The sequence below is a fragment of the Aulonocara stuartgranti genome (genome assembly GCF_965226115.1).
Source record: "Aulonocara stuartgranti genome assembly, chromosome: 1".
Lineage (NCBI taxonomy): Eukaryota > Metazoa > Chordata > Actinopteri > Cichliformes > Cichlidae > Aulonocara > Aulonocara stuartgranti.
In genome coordinates this window covers 21,204,829-21,224,221 of record NC_138939.1, presented here as the reverse complement: position 1 = coordinate 21,224,221, position 19,393 = coordinate 21,204,829, and the positions used below count along the sequence as shown (strand labels likewise).

At 40.5% G+C, this 19,393-nt stretch overlaps 1 protein-coding gene and 1 long non-coding RNA gene across 2 annotated transcripts in view; both read right to left on the bottom strand.

Annotated features, from left to right (window-relative positions):
• The window catches only part of LOC309691102, a 248,062-nt gene that overhangs the window by 136,551 nt on the left and 92,118 nt on the right, over positions 1-19,393 (bottom strand). The window lies entirely within an intron of this gene.
• The window catches only part of lmo1 (LIM domain only 1), a 29,270-nt gene that overhangs the window by 4,812 nt on the left and 5,065 nt on the right, over positions 1-19,393 (bottom strand). Inside the window, exon 2 of the mRNA XM_082508547.1 lies at positions 4,852-5,065. Coding sequence (XP_082364673.1) covers positions 4,852-5,065 — 214 coding nt within the window. The remainder of the gene's footprint in view (positions 1-4,851; positions 5,066-19,393) is intronic.

Genomic DNA, 19,393 nt, shown 5'->3' with positions numbered 1-19,393 from the left:
TGACATGCTTCACCGCACCCAAACAGTGCATTCCACGAACATAAGCTGTAAATGGGTTTTGTTCATTAATTCATTTCATTTAAAGTAGATTTTCTTTTTGTTTGAATAGACTATTTTTGGAGGAATTCGAATGCATTGTTCTGACACATGTCCCGTATTGTAGGAGTGCAGTGGCTCATGCACTTCAATTTCCCTGGCCATTTGGATTAAATAAATCAATATTCTCTGAAGAAAAGTGTAAAAAAAAAAAAAAAAGAAAGAAAGAAAAAAAAATCAACATCAACACCATTTTTTTCAGCATTTATGACTGGCAAATTTCTCCAGCTTGTAATGCACCAAGGCCTGTGTGCTTTGCTGATCAATCATCGGTATTGTAGCAGGGTTTGTAGCAAGAAGCCCTCTTTTAAAATTGAACAATTCTGTGGTTCATATAAATGGATTAAAGGGTTAGAAGTGCTGATTTGGATTGCTCACCACAGCCTGTGACGCATTCTCATATGGATTTCTAAATGGCATAATGCAGTATAAGTAAAAGCAAGCTGGATGTGCTTATTAGATGAGTGTTGTGTTTTTGCAAACTTAAAAATGTTTTTACTGGCAGTAGCGGCAGAACTCAAACTGAAGTGGTAATGCTTTTAGGTATAAATACAAGTTACGTTTTGATAAAGATGTGCTAGCATCCTGCTAAATTTGCTATTGTCGATGTTTTGCAGTTATTACTGTTAAGTCTTAATCTTTGTGGAAAAGATCAACAATGAACATTAACCTTAGCTCTTAAATAAACTGGCCGAATCTTATCGTAACCACCTCGTAGTACCGCATCAACCAAGTAGAGCACTTTGCTTTCAGACTGATGGCTTGCTTTTGTTTCTTAAGTAGAATAGGAGGCAGAGCCTTCAGCTTACAGTTAGGTCTGGGTCAGGTGACCCTAAATCCTCCCTTAATTATGCTGCAATAGGCCGAGGCTGATATGGGCTTCCCATAATGCACTGAGTTTCTTCTTCACTCACTGTGCACTTGTACACACAGTGTGTTTTTTGCCCCGTCTTTTGTCCCAACCGGTCGCAGCAGATGGTCGCCCCTCCCTGAGCCTGGTTCTGCTGGACGTTTCTTCCTGTTAAAAAGGAGCTTTTCCTTTCCACTTTCGGGGGTTGTTTGACTGATGAGGTTTTCTTTGTATTATTGTAGGGTCTTTACCTTACAACAAAAAGTGCCTTGAGGAGACTGTTGTTGTGCTTGTCACACTTGCATCAAGTGGTGGCTTGTGTGTGCTACTCTAACACAGCTGGAGTTCACAGGTCATTGGAGAAGTTGGTGATCAATGCAAATTCGTATAATGGCCTTGCCACCCCATAGTTTTGCAATATGGGGTGGCAAGGTAAGAAAATGTTAACGACATTGTTGTACCACTGTTGTCGTTCCATATTCTACGACATGTCTTCAACGCACACTGTGATGTTTTTAATGTGTTTTTTGCAGACTGAGATTAAACATTTTATAATTAAATATTTCAGACTGCTAAATCTAAGGGTGGCAATGCCGGGGGTGTGAGAATGTTACTATAATGGCCATGAAAGAAAGACTCTCTATGCCAAACGTACATTTTTACTTTAGACACTGATCACCAGTCTTGGTAAGTATTAGGATCAAGACAGCTTAAAAAACCTTAATATATCTGCAGTATAATATGCAGCAAACTGTATTATCAATAAAGTAATTTTGTGGTTCATCTAATGACCATAATTGACACCTTTCAGATACACAGTGATGAGTGACACCTTAAATTGCATCTGTAGACGAATAGATATGTGTGTCTCTGCTTAACAATGCTGAAATTACTCTTATCTCACCATCTCAAGATTATAGGCTTTGTTTGGATCACTTGCCGTCATTATTATGGCTTAGGTCTAATTATATGCATGCTGACTTTGGGTTTTTAAACAATTTAGTTGCATTTTAGGTTCTTAACTTTATAGAATTTGTATACTTGCCTTATCCCTGCTCTCTACCATCTTCAGTGCAGGGGAATGAAGCCTATTCTCGACTCCTTAAAAGAGCTCCTATTTAGTAGCTAAAAATATAACTTTGTGTGCTGGTGTGGGATGTTGCGAGCAAAGTTGGACGGCAGGAACATAAAGGAGCTCTCCTTCCTCTGTTATTGAGTTATTACAATGGGTCTTTAGAGAAAAGAGGGCCTTCTTTAGTTCTTTCAACTCGCTGCTTTGCTAACTTCAAACCCTTAAAGCTCCTACAGTGCATCATCTGCCTCTCTGAATTGCTTCTCTCAGATTGGGCTGTGGCTCTTGAAGTTTTCTACCTGTTCTCTGAGCTCTTTGAGACTTCCCTGCCTGCATAGGGTTTGTCAGATTTCATAAAAGGGAAAACTGTTAATGCATGCGTCGCGTGTTCTGACCTTCCTCAACAGTTGTGTCTTTTTTGAAAGTGTAAACCTCTGTACAGATCTATCTCGCCTGAAAAAGAAGAGCGACTGTTTCACTTCCTCAAGGAGTAAGAAGAAGACTGATCTGAAAAACAGTCACATCCATGTGGAGCCATCCTCTATCACATTGCTATTCAGCTGGTTTTAGGATAACTTATAATGTCCATTATCTTGAAAACGTTTTCCTCTTACAGTTAATTACACCACATTTTGATAAGTGGCTTACTATTATGTCCACTCTAATATATGAAACAGAATATTGAATTATTTCTAGCTTCATGTCCTGATGATCGTATCATCACTATATATACGAGGGGTTAAAGGTTTTACGACTTCACCAAAAGACTGACAATAAAGAAAATGCTTAATAAAGCTGCTATTCTTACAAGGAAGTCGCTTACAAAAGAAAGATGCAGGGAACTGACATCAGGTGGATTAAAACTAAACTTTTTGATGGTGCATGGTTTTGAAAGGCACGGGAGGACACTGGCTGAGGTGTGCATTTTGTGTGTTTGTGTGTGTGTGTGTGTGTGTGTGCGTGCGCTGGAGTGTAATATTCAGTAAAGTGTGGGTGCATTCAATAAGTTGCTAATGCCACTGAAGGACAATCACAGATGGAGCTCCTATAATAATTAATGTGAGCATGGCAGGGTTCCAAACCCTGGGAAATAACCAAAGTGTGTTTGATCCACTGCTTGTATTTAATGAAGTGCGGGAGGCTAATTCAGTGTACAGATTTAACTTCATTACTGCAGGTGAGCAGAGCCTTCGTCTTACTACAGAGAAAAGAAGGAATGAAAAGGAAACCGGCGCTGCATGGAGACTGCATCACCTACTTTCAAATACTCTGGTCTCTCAAACTGCCTCTTTCCTATATACGCAAGGCAAGGGTTTAATTTGTTCCATAATAGAATTCATCTCGAGCATCTCAGCCATTAAGTGTTCTGCATTTGTCGCAGGCTGAAGAGCAGGCGAGTGGGATGGATTTCATTAGACAATCTGGGGCAGCAGAGGAGCACAGGAAGCTCTCTACAGCTCCGTCCTTTTTATTCTTATTTTAGTATTCCTAACTCTTGATTCCATATGTCATTCTCTTCATTTCATCCCTTCTGTGAACTCTACATCTTAGTGGCCTAATGTGCGAGAAAGCTTTTCCTTCTCCCTTTACAGTGCCAGTAGGCACTTATGGCTTCAGGGTTGAGGTTGCTGTCCTTTCAGCTGATGTATTTTACCAAGTGAAACTCTGAGCTTCATCATTTTTGCCTTCTCTCGGTCATTTGCCCATTTATTATTACCTCATCTGCACCATCTGCCCCTTTTGGGGGAAACATCAGGTCTTAGTCAACCTCTCACTGCATCTTAAAAGCATTAACTGTGGGTGGGGACTGATGGATGGTAATGGCCTATCTCAACGTAACATCCCTAAGCACCTCGCAAGTGGGCTGTAGGCTTCTTCCAGGTCGAAGGAAGAGCTGAAATAAAAGTGAAATGTCATTAAAAGGCATCAGTGAGGTAGAGGAAAGCCAGGTTGATTAAAGCTCTCTGTGCTGAATTTTAGTGGCTATTTAAGTGATGCTGCTCTTTTTTAATTTACCATCTTAAATTGGAATAAACTAATCAAAACTTAAATGGGTAGCAGTAAGAGATAAAAGTGAACACGCTGTGAGACAAGGAGGCAGAAGGAAAATGGAGAAAGGGGAAGGGGGGAGGACGGTGCAGGGCAGGGTGTTTCGGGAGGAGGGGCCTAAGGCACCGGCATCTTTAAGTCGGCCCCAGGGGGATTCCCCCTCAAATAAATGGTAGGGAATGTGACCTAACGCCCAGGAAATGGTCATGTTTAATTTAACAAGCAGATGGCAGGGGTATCAGAAAGAAGGGGTGGGGGGGGCAGCACTAGTGAAGCAACAAGCCTGCCTGGAGGTTTCTCACAGCCTACAGTGCTGATACAACCAAAAACATGTCGTCATGACAGAACTCTAGTTCATTGTTCATGTAAAGAAGAAATATATATATGGTTGTGTGTCCACGTGGTTTATCGTAGATGTTGGAACTGTGATTTGTGTTTGTGGACAAATTTTTTTTAAATAAAAAAGAGGAAGAAGGAAAAATGGTGTTCCAAAAATTGCCCGTATTTTTCTCCTTATGCAAAACAAATTAGCCTTCACCTATATACATTCTGTAAAAGAATAAGGCGTTAACCTTATCTGATGGAAATTGATTTTAAAAGTGTTCGCGACTCATACTGACAAAGCACAACAAACCCTACCGGGAGGGTTATATGCGAAACTGAAAAGAGAGGAGGGAACAAAAAAACAACAACTCTGCGATCCTTTTAAGTAACACAATTTTTGGAACGACATCGCTTTTGTGCTTGTTGTGAGGGGAGAAAGGTGATTGTGTGTCTTTCTTGCCTCAGGTAGTCCCTGCGACAGAGGATGAGGTTGGCTTTCGTATAGAGGGTGGAGCCCACCTCCCCCAGGCGGCAGTCGCAGCAGGCACATTTGAGACAGTCCTCATGCCAGTATTTGTCCAGGGCCTTGAGCAGGTAGCGGTCTTTAATCTTGCGATTGCAGCCAGCACACCCCTTCTGTTTCCCTTTGGGCTGGACGGAGAGCATCGGCACACCTGTAGTGATAAGGAGACAAACAGCCACGCGTGATTTACGGCCGGGGAACACGAGTGACTTTTCATGTTCTCTTTTTGATAAGCTGGCTGCTTCTCGAGGCGTCTAAGCCTGGCCTCGCACACGGCCACAGCACACTGCCTACCTGCTTCATATGCATTAAAGAAAACATTCTTCCATGTAGATAGGCACACAGGTCACATTGGACAACAAAGCCTCGACTTACTTGTTCCACTAAGAACATGCTGTAATACAAAAGTTACATGATCACTGGCAGCAGGCTTCAGAGGACGGAGCACGTCTCAGGTAGTTCTCAGAGTTATTTTGCTTACCGAGGTATTTACAACAAGCTGCGTAGTATGTTAGTGACCTATCATTTCATCAAAGCCCATTTCACTCAACTGTCCACAGCTGTAAAAGCTCCTTGTGGGCTTTGTTTGGTATAGATTAACATTAACCTTTTAAAAAGCCTCTGACCACAAAAACGTTGCTACCAGACCCCAGTGAGATATGTTATGGCCTAAGTGCCTTTTAGCACACGCGGGGACACACACACAGACACGGACTCATATACACACGTGTGTGCGCACACAAATTGCCAACACACACAGTGCTCCCTGCTCAGAGCATTACAGCCTTTCCTCCTTTTACACTTATCTGTACTCATGTGTCTGCAATGAGCGAGCCTAAGTTACCAAACTCGCAAATTGCCCTGCTGTCACGCAGGTCCCCTTTAAGTGCGCCTTTTAGCCTCCTAAAGGACAAATAAAGTCCATTTAATAACTGCACTAAACACTAATAGTCTATGTGTGGTTGACATTTGTGTTTGGACTAAAAGCCCCCCTCAGGCCACTGCTGGTACAGAGGCAGGGGTGTGCAGCTCCCCTCTGTAGCACTAACAGGTCTGCCACAGCTGAAAGCACAAGACAACAGCTCTTAAGACACTCTCTCACACACTGAGCTATTGATCCATCTAAAAGAACACACAGTGGACGCCACGCCACTCTACTTTCAAAACACATTTCTCTCCCTCTCTCTCTCTCTCTCTCTCTCGAAAAAAAAGACTGGACAGTCTGCAACATGGGGGGTCAGGCCAACATTTTGTATGTGTGGGCATCTGTAAAGGGCCCCATTTTAAAGACGGGTTATACAGTTTTATATGAAATGTCACTGTTGCACTTTAAAGTTGTGCATGCGGTCCAAACACACACACACACACACACACGCAGGCGTTTCTCAGGAATGAAAGTATGCAAACATGTGACATATTGTGTAGTTGTGTTATGTTACGTGTGAATAAGGTCATCCTGTAGTTGGATCCGTTTTAACTTCTGCAGTTTACTGAGCGATACACACAACTTCAGCTGGTAACAAGGGACTGCTTCGCTCCGCGCTGTTTTTCTCAGCTCAATCTGTCAAGTTCGCTCTCCTTCACAGAAATCTTACACCGCTTTTCAGCAGAACTTCTTTGGAACAGAAAATCATTATCATTCTCCCTGCCTTTTTTCTCCTTCTTTCACATGCTCTCACACGCAAGCAAGTGGACCCACAAAGTACCTCATTGGATCCAGATTTGCGCTGCAATTTTTTAAGGGCCATCCGCACATCAATAATGCTATGACTGTAATACAAATAGCACCCCCCCCCCCCCCCCCCCTTTCTTTTTTTTAAGGAGGTGAAGGGAATTGCAGGGCTTGTTAGTCAAATTTATGACTTTGGTTTATATGTCAGTAAGTGCTGTGGTGGTGTTGAGCCGTCTTATTTCTTTATCAGAAGTAGAAAGGAGAGGCTAATTGGTCCAGTGCTGGTGATGTGAGCCATCAATTAGTGTTCTGCCTGCCCTCCAGCTCCCTCGTCTCCCTCCTTCCCAAAACAGACCCCTTGAAGCTGCCGCATTAGGATCACAAACCCTGCTATAAATACCAATGTTCAGTGTAAATGAAGCTAAAAAGCTTCAAATTCAAGCCACACTGGATAAGGGCGGACTCTTCTACCTGTATTTCATGGCTTGTTAGGGGAGCTCTCTGCAGGTATGCCAACAGTGCTCGCCTGACAGGCTTCTACAGAACTAAAAACAGTCTTAATGAGGAGAGAGAAAATGCCTGTGTGTGTGTGTGTGTGTGTGTGTGTGTGTGTGTGTGTGTGTGTGTGTTTCAGAGGTTGTGCAAAGAAAAATATAGAAGTTGCTGCATTTCCCTCAGGGATTTCAAAAATCTTTAATTTGCCTTTTATGACACCTAATTAGTTATTCTACTCAAAATCTTTGCTTTAAATAAGAGAACTAATTATACAAAAAGGTCGTTCCTCCACCTCCGGAGGGCTACTCGTAATTGGTCGAGACCACCACCACTCGCAACACTTCCCTTAAACATATCGCGTGTGTTTTACATCACATTTGAAAAGGCCAAAGCTTAACCCATCATGGAGTTACTGTGTGCTGCTCAACACTTTTTTCTTTTTCTTTTTTTTTTTTTAAAATAAAACGCTTCTCGGCATCATTAAGGTGACAACACAGACTGTTTCTTCATGTCACTGAGGTTTCTCTGTTTCTTTATGCAGATGTCCCGGTCCTTAGGCCTAACTAAGAAAGACACCTCAGCAGAGGAGCACCAAATGTCTGCCAAGAAACCAATATGCCTCTTCCTTGCAGCAACACTGGGGAGGGGGAAAGAAAAAAACCCCCCAAAAACACAAGTTTGATGTCTTCTACCAAAGCAGCCTCTGGAAAACTGCTTTAATAGTAGTGTAGCAAGCAGTAGCTAAAACCTACTAAACAAAGAGCGGTGACAGAAAAAAAATGATTGTGTAAAGTAAATGTCTTTTCAATTCCCCTAATGCCATGAGACATTTTCTTGCACCTGTCACCACTCCCGGCGCTCTGTGAAACGGTGGAGTAGAACAGACCCTCCAAAGCTTGCCACCTCCCAGAAAGAAAAGCTGCATTATGAAAGGAAGCAGCAGACTAGGAGGCAGCCTCCACTTAATCCAATCCATTTAACAGATACAAGTGCCACTGACCTTCCAGTGTCATTTGATGTTACCAAAAGCATGCCTCTCCACATCACGATTCATTCTCCAACAAGGGATGCATTTTACCCCTCAAAGTGGAGAGACAGCACTTGGCCTGCCAAATATCCTTCCTGAGGAGAAATTTAATTTGCCATTAGCACTGTGTGAAAATGCCTGTCATCTCCCTCTTTTTCCTCCCCTTTAAAGATTGTATCTTTCAGGAATATGTACAGTTAGTTTTACTCAAGCCAAGCAGTCTGTCAAAGCATGTATTTCCCATTATAGATAGCATCCGATTTCTGTTACCCCATTTACACTTCCATCTGTAGAGCTATCAACAAAATCACATCAGTCCACTAACCTTTCTGATATATTTAAGGTTTTAAAAGAAAACACGCTGGATGGAGCACTCAAGGAAATACAGGGGAGGAAAATGGAAAAATACAATTATCACACAGACATGGGAAAACCCTACAATTTGCCCCAAACTCCCTTTCTTTTTTTTTTTTTTAAATCACTTTATTTAAATATCAATATTCACAATTACAAATACACATAATACAAGCGCCATGCACAAAATTATTCACATCTTATTTTACATATTACAATAATAAAAGCTCCCACGGCAAATCATTTCCTAATTTCATATCTCTTGTTTTTCTTCTTCTCAGCTCAGTGACAATGTTTTTACATACGGTGAAACTACTTATCATTTTTTGTTCTATAACACATTTAGCCCTTGTTTTCCATATGTGAACATTTATAATACACATCACCAACCAAAACAATCTTCTTTTATTTTCACTCATCTTTTCTTTAAACAAACCATATCTTACTGATTTTATATTATTTTCAATATTAAAACCTAGTTTTTCCATCCTCCTTCTTATTTCATCCGTCCTGTAACCCGATATCAATAGATGATCAAGAGTTTCGTCTTCATCACAATTCTCCATAGGGCATTTCTTAGTGGTAACGAAGCAACTCCACAGAACCACAGCTCTTACTGGGAGACGTCCGACAGAGATAAGCCACACTGTATCTCTCATGTTCTCGGATATTACTTTGTCATATATGTTTTTAACTATTTTCTGATTTTCTTCTTTTTCCACAGCTTTATATTGTATCATACCTTCATTTTTTTTTAGATTGATTTTATTATATATCTGTTTTGAATTTAATTGTAAAAGATTTAAATAATCCAATTTCCACTGATCCACTAGATCCCCAAACACAAGTTTAAAGTATGGCACTCCCGATCGGGCTCTCCCTTTCATTTTTTTCCACAAAGATTCCTTCCCTTGGATCCAGTGGGTGCTTCGCTCAAATGCGCTATATACATTTTTTAGAAAAGGAATCATCAAAATAATGCTAAGATCTGGCGCTCCTAATCCTCCATTTTCTTTTCCTTTATACATTAATTTCCTCTGTGTTACTTCGCGGTTTGTCCCCCAAATCAATTTGGTACACAATTTACTTAATTTAATACCAGTTTTGTGAGGAGGAGGAAAGACAGTAGCCAGAAACAACATCTTTGAGACTACGTGTGTTTTCACGATATTCACACGCGCTTTATAGTTTGTATTTTTATTGTCCCATTTAGCTACTTCGTTTTCTATTTCACTCTCTTTCTTTTTCCAATTCAAAAGACATGGATCATTTTTAGTAATCCAAATACCTAAAATCTTCATCTCCTTGTTAGTTTTTAAATCAATTACAGGTTCTTTTAAGTTTTGTCCAAACCAAACTCCTTCGGTCTTTTCCTGGTTTAGCTTAGCACCAGAAGCTTGTTCGTATTTTGTTAGCAAATCCTTAAGTGTTGATAGCTCCTTTTGATCTTTAATAATTACAGAGACATCATCCGCATAAGCAAGGGCTGTCACCTTGTAGGTGTCATTTAGGATGTATCCAGTAAAGCGGCTATCACTATTGATTGTTTTAAGTAACGGATTTATTGCTAGAACATATAAGGCTGCGCTTAAAGGACATCCTTGTTTCACTCCACATTCGACATGGAAGGGTTCGGTCAGTCTTCCGTTTACTTTAATCTGGACAAGGGATTTTTTATATAATACTTTAATCATGGAGATGAAGGTTTCAGGCATATTATATGCTTTCATTACTTCCCACAAATAAGAGTGGGAGATGTAATCAAAAGCTTTCCTTTGGTCAAGACTTAAAATAAAAAATTCTGTGTCTTTTCTACTGTAAATTATTTCACGCAGAGTACATAAATTATCCCACATCAGACGACCTTTTATTGCACATGTTTGCTCTTTTTCTATAATTTTATCTAATACCTCTTCAAACCTATTCATAATTATTTTAGCAAATATTTTGTAATCAACATTCATTATTGTCAATTGTCTATAATTATTTATATTATCTCTTTCCCCTTTCTTATATAGCAAACACATTAATCCATTATAAAAGGAGTCACCCAAAGTTCCCTCATGCATGCCTTCATTAAAAACAGTGGCTAAAAATTTGGATATTTCATTCACAACTATTTTATAAAATTCGGACGGAAGCCCATCTAAACCAGGGGTTTTGTTTATGTTTAACTGACTGATCGCACATTCTACCTCCTCTTTAGTAATATTTCCTAAAAGTGAGGTATATTGGATGGAGTCCAGAGGTTCTATTTTACTTAACAAATATTTTACTGCACTTGTTTTTGTAGATAACGGAGAGAACATATGGGCACATAGCCTTCTGATAACTCGCCTTTTATCTACTTCTTTTACGAAGGAGTTTCCTCCCTCATCTCTTATAGAAGAAATGAACTCATTATTACGTTTCTTTTGGTTAGCACCAATCATATAATCTTTATTACCATTTATATCACCTCCCATTGATTTTTGTATGTTAAATAATATTTCATTATTTACTTTTTCAATACTAACTCTAAGTTCTTCAATCTGGTTCTCTTCATCCTCTTTTCTAAATTTTTTATTCTTCAACAATATGTATTGATTTACTTGTTCGTTATACTTTATATTTTTTGCATAATTTATTTCTCTACATTTAAATTTAAAAAAATTTCGCATCCGTTCTTTCAGTATCTCCCACAATTGTATATCAGATGTTGTGAGTTTTTTAAGTTGCAAAACTTTCACAATTTCTGCCTTTAATTCCAAAACTAGTGCCCCGTCACTTAGACAGCTCGTATTTAATTTCCAATAAGTGGAAGGGGGGTCAGTGCCACACAAAATCGTAGCTCTGACTACCTTATGATCAGAGAAATCAGTTACGAAATCATTATATCTTAAAGCTACAATCTCGGAAGATATATAAATCCTATCTATTCTAGTTTTAGAGGATGAGTCAAACCTTGTAAAATGAATTGTCTGAGGGTTTAAGATCCTATATAAATCCCTAAGAGATGCGTCATTACATATTTGTGTAAGTAATTTGCCTTCCCTGGACTCTTTGAAAATCGTACTAGCAATCCTATCATTCTCTTCCGTAACCATATTAAAATCCCCACATAGAACAGTATTAAACCCACATTCCAACAAATGTCTCATTTTCTTTAGCAATTGCATTTTCTTTGTTCTTTCTGGTGCGGTATACACATTAATTAACCGAAATTTTTGACCACCATAATGGCAATCAACAAGTAACAGCCGTCCTGGTATTATATCTCTTTTCTTTATGATGTTCACATGAGTGTTTTTGAAGAAAAAGCCCACCCCGTCTGCACTATCTTCCCCTATTGAGACTACTGAGTGGCTTGGACCCCATAATTTAATCAGTTCTTCAACATCTTCCTTGGTTTTCAATCTTAATTCTTGTAGGCATAATATGTCATAGTCCAGTTTTTGCAGAAAAAGCACTTTCTTCTTCCTTAGTCTTTCTGATTGTAACCCTCTAACATTCCATGTTATTATTTTAAGAATGCTCATATTTATGTAGTAGGAGGGTTATTCAGTAGAGGGAGGGAACATTGTAAATTCAACAGTACCTTGCGGAGGGCTGGATCGATCGTCTTTTCTTTTATCTCTGCCATAAGACGCCATCGAGACACTTCTTTTCCTTCCTCCTGTCGTTGTTTCATTGACCAATTCCTCCATCGCAGGATGCTGTTTGTTAAGAAAGATCCCTGTTTGTGGATCCACTTCATCTTGTCCTGCAGGATCCTCTGTAGGAGAAATCTCCACAGGAGTCGAAATGGGTGATTCTTCACTATCACTTGCACTTAGATAGCTTTCAGATGAATTTTCTTCCTCGCTTTCTCTTCGCTCGTCATCGCTCTCACATTCCACATCAGAGGTTTGTGAGAAGGATTGGTCTCCCGGTTCCTCTCCACCTCCAACTGCCATTTCTTCGGGTTGTCTTGGAAGCGTCAAATCCTCTTTTATGTTGTTATTGTGTGTCTGCGGCTCTGTTACTCCCGGAAGATTTGTTGTGTTACGACTGCCTGGTTCTTGTCCTGAGGCAGCATCTGAGACAGCCAATGGATTTATCGAGGACACATTTCCATGTGCAGGCCTTTCCTGTAGCGGGGCTGGATTTGAAGCCACTGACAGCGCTGAGATGGTTGGAAGGTTCGTGCGAAAAGCACCCGTGGAGGGCTGCTGGGAAGCTTTAGTTATATTAGCAAAGGATTTGGGACATTTAAAGAAGGTGTGTCCCTTCAGTCCGCATAGAGAACACTCGCTGTCATTTTGGCATTCTTTAGCTTTATGACCCAACTCCCCGCATTTCCAGCACTTAAAGGTAGGACAGTCTCTTACTTGGTGGTCTAAAGCTTGGCAGACGAAACATCTGTTTGCCTGTCCAGGATATATGACACGCCCATTAAAAGGGCCCAAAGAGATGGAGTTAGGGATGGAAACAATATGACCTGCTCCATCTCTCCGCATTCGTACTTTGAATTTTCTTACTCCGTACCATAAGCCGAATTTGTCAACCGGCTTCACAGGAGGTTGCAAGACTTCACAGTACCTTTGTAGATAGAGCTCAATGTCTTGGTCTGGAACTCTCCCTGTCCAAAATTTCACCACGATTGTTGTGACTTCTAGCTGGACTGGAGATTCTACAGACCATTCCTTCCACTTCGGGTGATTTAAGTTGGTATGATGAATTTCCAAGAACCGTCGTAAGGGGGCTTCTTGAAGGAAGCACAGCTCAAACTCTCTTCTATTGGGTAACGAAATGAAAGAATAGATGTCCTGGGGGTTTACCCAAGAAGATTGGAAAAGGAGTTCCTCCGCCACATAATCGCGGGAGGGTGGGTCGTTACTTCCACCATATTTCAACCTTACCCATAGGTTGCCAAATTTAGAGGCATAGGGCAAAGGCACATAGGGGGGCATGTTCAAGAACACAAGAGTTACAAGCAGAAGGGAAGGGATAAACTCAGGCGAAAAAAACCTCCCTTTCCCCTCCCCATCATTACCATTAAAGTGTTGGTTGCTATTTTAAAACAAGTGAGCAGGTGCTTGAATGGTATTCCGCATACACTAATTTATACGAATCCCGGAGCCACCATCAGCTCTGCTGTGTCATTTCATGCAGACTAAAAGGAAGACTGGTTAGTCTTGTATCAGCTTCTGTGGGCGTAAAGGTGTGGGAATGATAATATTAGTCTGAATAATCACCTGCTAAAATCAGCACTGTTTCTTCTTATATTAAATTTACAATGAAAGAAAAAGAAAACTTGACAGTAAATGTTTATTCACTAAAGAACTAAACTGATTTCATATCAGAAATAGCTTTAAAACAATATAATTTTAATGTTGATTAGCCAGTTGTCTCATTTGATAGGGAAACGAACTCACAAATTCACCCCTTCACTAGTCAACTGCTGTACATGCACACACACCCACACCCACACACTCCCAGTGGAACAGCTGCTCTCACAGGCACTCAACCTTTAATGGCAGAAAGGACAGTTACATCTGCTTCTCTGTTTGTTAAATGTCTTTTGATCAATTAAAAGCTCTGACGCCATGGTGCGATGCAGACTTTGCTGGTTCACGGGGAGGTAAAGGATCTTGATGAGACTCGCTCAGCCTTCCTGACACATGGGGAGGGAGGTGGTCTTTCAAGGAAGTGGAAGCTGGCCCTGGGTGGGCCTCTTCTTGGGGGCCCCTATAATTCCAACTCCCAGCTGCACTAAATAAGAACGCGTTAGCCACCGGCGTGGTGAATACACAGAGCGCGATGCTCGGGGAAATTAGATACTGTATTAGCAAATGATTGCATTTATCTGGAACAAGCGCATGTGTCATTATCCCCACCACCACCACCCTCTCCTTTATTCAAACCACTCCTGCACAAGACATCGGGCCGGATATTAACAGAGTCTTTAAACTGCTGCATGAAGTTACAAACGATGCTGAGCTCAAATAACTCGAAAAAGTGAAGAATAGTAGAAAAAAATCCAAACTTACTGTGCTGATTTTGGTCTAGTTCTTTATCCAAGTGTTTTGTGCTTCAGCCATGTTGTGGCCTTGGCATTGGAAAATAAAATTTGTCCCTGGGCCAAGGTGTCTGCCACTGAGGTTAATAGGCATCTCATGCAGATGTCTTGCTATTGTGCGCATAAATCAGCCCCTTTTCATTCAGCTTCCATCATTGCTGTAATTGAGTCCGTAGACGTGTTTTTATATCTCCGAGACAAAATACAAGACATCTGGTAATAATATCAGCTGGAATAGACATGTCAGTCGAAAGCAGAGTGATGAGCGCATTCTGAATGATAAACAAAATAAAGAACCCTGAATCATGTGCCTATCGTTAGCTGGCACATATGCAAGGAGCAAAAGAAGAGATATGCATGAACACGTGCATATGCTCTCTCGAATTAGGCCCAAGTCAATATTACATTTCATACTGGCTGTGTTTTTTTGTTTTTCCCCCCTCTCATAATTTGCTCTAAGAGCCTACTATGTTACCGTGCGGCATGCTACTTTTCCAGATGGTTGTGTATGAATGCTAGGGTCTGTGAGGTGATTTCTGGGACTGTATGCATGCTATGATTATGACATAATTAACACCCACAGTAAGTGGGAGAGAGCAGACAGGGCTGGTGCAGTTGAGGAGGGGACTGTTCATTAACAAGATGCACTCTCTCAAACTTTGCAGCTTGCTGTGGCTAATAAGCCCCGCTGAAACGGAGCCCAGCCGTCCCTTGCATTGACCCTGGCACTGCCCAGGATAAGGGAGGGTTTTGTCTCCTGGAATAATTGCTCTTTTCACATGTTACAAGTGTCCTGACCCCCACGGTCGGCAGCCACTTTCCCTACCATAATTACTCCTGATCCGCTCCAAATGAGTCAGGCACATTAGGGCTGCAATAACACTGGCCCAGCTTCAAGCGCGGCATGGGGAGTCTCAGCAGAGCAGCCTGGAACAGGGCTGCCTTTTCTCCCAGCCTACGGTCATTTCCATCACGTCAGAGGTGCATTTCTTACACTTGAAGTCAGCACGAAGGCCCTAGGCCCTTTTTCTAAAGGCTTACAGAAGGTATTGTTAGCTCCTGGTGCTCACTACTCACTGTGGTTTGGCTGCACACTCCATCCCAATTAACGGAAAACTTCATTAGGGTGCTTTTTTTCCACACTTTTCAGCCCCCTATTATTTTTAATTTATTCACATGGGGTTAATTAAAAGAAATGTATCACAGAGATATGCAACAGCTTTCTAATTAAATTTATTGCTGCTTTTTTTTTTTTTCAAGACATGAAACTGGCAGAGTTTCCAAATTATTACAGAAGGCGACTTGTTCCAACACTTGGTTGCTCAGTAGTAGGTTGAGATTAGAGCTCTGCAAGGTAAGCTGTCAACAGCAGAAAGAGAGTGAGGGGGAAAGAATGAGGAAAAAGAAAATGAGAGTGGGGGATTAAGATGAATGAGGAGGAGGAGAAGAGACGCAAAAAACAGCCATGGTTTGATCGTGCAGTTTTACTCCAAATAAACCCCAAGAGAGGTCTTAAAGAAGGAAGACTGTCAGTGTTGACAGATCAAGGAGACCATTTGATATTTCATCCAGCCAATCACATGTGGGCTCACTATTGAGCTTTGTCTGCCATTGGTCTAAGGTGTTTAGTTCTTGAAACCTGCCATTTTGCAGCTTTTCATTTAAGTGCAAGCTGTCAATAATCGAGAAGGTGAATGCAACTTCATCTCAGTTGAGTACAGTAGGCACAAGATCAACTGACATTTCCCCCAGAGTCTCCATTTGAGATTGAATAAAGTTTTTTAAAAAAAATCTATATATTGTCAAACTAGATACTTTTAAACCTTTATAGAAGAGGCAATCTTATCTGCCACTTTCTGATTCCTGTCAAGAAAAAAAGAAAGAAAGAAATCAAACCATTAGACCCGTCACAGCCACTTTCCGCCATCCGGAACAGAATGCACAAACACTTTTCAGTCCACATTAAAAATGCATTTGGAGATGGAAAAATGGAGCCCTCTAAAGTTTGTGTCACTCATGAGGTCAGGAAGTGATGTACGAAATCCTTCCCACTCCCCAGCAATTACTGCACACTTATTATTTCAAAGGATATGCCAGGAGACAGGTGTGCCATTCAGGGTCCTCGGTGTGTTGAAAATGGAAGGGAAGACGGAACACCATACTGTGGTGCACTATGTGAGGTTCTTTAATCTTGAATAATGCAAATTCCCCACAGGGGGCAGTTATTTGGCAGCACAGGCCTCTAATGTCATTCAAGCACCTACTCCCACACCTGATGGGGTAAATAATGAGGGAGGTTGGGTGCACAATTAGAGAAAGAGGTCTTCATGAAGAAGCTGTCTCGCAAAGTCAGGCCTGTCCCAAAACTCTCAAAAGGGAAACGCCATAGAGGATATTTGATGTTTCATTATGAAAATGGTCTTAATGAATACGTTTGAATACTATTTTATTACCCCGTAATATAAAAGAGCTATGCCATTCCCTCTAGGAGTAATTCCTGTTGCTGGCTAAAATCAAATGGCTGGTCAAATGAAATGTAATAAAATGAAATGAAAGGTAATGTGATTGAAACGGGGGCCAAAAGTGTCTGAGGAACAGGTTTAACTTTAACTTCATTGGGAAAACACACACACACACACACACACACACACACACACATGGCATTATTTGATCAGAAGCTGTATTTGCAAATACTCAGATAGTCAATATCAAAAGCCTAATCTAACTCTAAGGGGCAACAAAAAGGCTGTCTTAATCACGGGCTTTAATTAGCTATTTAAGATTTTATTACCTAAAGGTCAACCAATGAGGGGTTAGCTCTCAGCAAGTTGGCTCTTATTTAAGTGAAGGCACCCAGGCTCTTCTATTTACCAACAAGATAATTGCAAGATCTTAATAAAGTGTGACGGCTCCACCCTCCTTTCTTTTGGATTCCTCTATTTCATGCTATAAATCAGCTTTTAATTTTGATGTTTTGGGCATAAATAAAAAAGAAACGCAAGCATCAGTTTAAGTATTTCAATACGTGTCATTTTAAGCTGTGTAAAACATTAGAACAAAAAGGTTTATGGCAAATTTATGACAAAATTAAGTTGCCCTAAAAGAATCAAACTAATTTTTCAGAAACATTGAATCTGCTTAAATCTGTTTTCAGAAGTTGAGAGTGGAGTGAAGTTAGTCTGAAAGTTTAAAAGCCCCGCTAGCAGCCCCTAGAGGCTGCGCTGCTCCTTACACTTACAGGAACAAAGTCTCTTTCACTGACCAGTGAACACTTACACCCTAAGAAACAAATCCGCACAGGCAGGGCCAGAGACAGATGAAAATGTACAACAATCAGGGTTTCTGCAAATGGAAATATGACAACGGCAAAAACTATAGAAGCGCGCATGCGATGAAAGGCAGCATAGGCTAATAACGCATTGTTGATTTCCAAGCACCTATTGGCCAATTTTGATGACTTTTAGTGAGGGCAGTGGCAAAGGTTTATCTCATCTGAGATCCGGTTTCCTGAATTTGTATGACTGGATTTGTGCTCATAGATACTGCGATGAAGGATTGAAAGATCAAAACAAACGGAGAGATTTCGCAGGTCTTTCCTCCCCACTGCTGTCAGACTCCATAATAAAGACTTTAACTGATCAAGCACACACATCCATACATATGCAATAATACTAAGTGCAATAATCCTTTCTGTCATCGTTGTATTTTTACTCAGTTGTATATAGTATTTGTATTTGTATTCTATTTTTATCTTATTGTATATTTATTTTATTTTATTCTACTGTATATAGTATTTTATTTTATTCTATTCTGTACAGTTGTGTACTGTATTTATTCTTATTGTATTCTAATTTTTGCCTCATAACTTTTGCACTGTCCACTTCCTGCTGTGACAAAACAAATTTCCCACGTGTGGGACTAATAAAGGTTATCTTATCTTATCTTATCTTACACAAAAAAAACATATACGCAATTAGGATTTCTTTGTTAGCTTTGCACAAAGCATTAATAGCTATGAAAGTAAAAAGGAGGAGTAAGTAGTAATCAATATGTCATACTGATATAGTCAGTAGATTCTTTAAAATCTCCGAATAGGGTTTTGTGATTTAAAAAAAAACACATGTATGCATACTTTTAAAAAATGTGCATCAAGGGATTAAATCAGGAGGGTTTAAATAAAATGTAGGTTAGTTTGATTTGTGACACAAGAAGGCGTTAAGAGGCTGATAGGATTCGAGAGTCGGGTCAAACATGATTCAGGACGCACCATCGTAATCAAACAAACATAAACATCCATTTATATTTCAGGTATTTCAGGTTTAAAATCTTTCCAAATGTCATTTAACCCCCCCCCCCCCCCCCCCCCCCCATTGTAGCAAAGCTGCTGAAGAACGATAGTTGGTGGCTTTGTAGTTTTGACATCTGCTCATCTCAAGAACTTTGTTGCATGTCATTCGTCTCTCCCATGTTTCTTGTCTTCCTTTTCTAAGCCTATGATGACAGAATAGAGGAGAAATGATTTTTTTTCTCTCAGCGAGCAAAGAGTGAGCTTTAGTGAGTGCGGAACGACACACAAGCAGCAGCCGTGAGCATGCAACCGGTAAACAGGTGAATAAATAACTTCATGTTAAAAAACAAAACAACAGCAGGAAAAAAATAACTGATGAGATGTTGCAGGAAGTGTGTACATGTATGTTTGCAGAGGCATCAGTGTATCGGTTTTCTCCTCCCCCCCCCCCCCCCCCCCCTTGCCACGTAAACATGAGCGCAGTCAATAACTGCTGGAGGGAGTCGGCTTCACGGTGACAGGTAGCAGTGAGACTTGCTTTCAACAGGTTCAAACAGATGAAGCAGTATCGTATATACAGTGTATACGCATGTATTGTGTTAG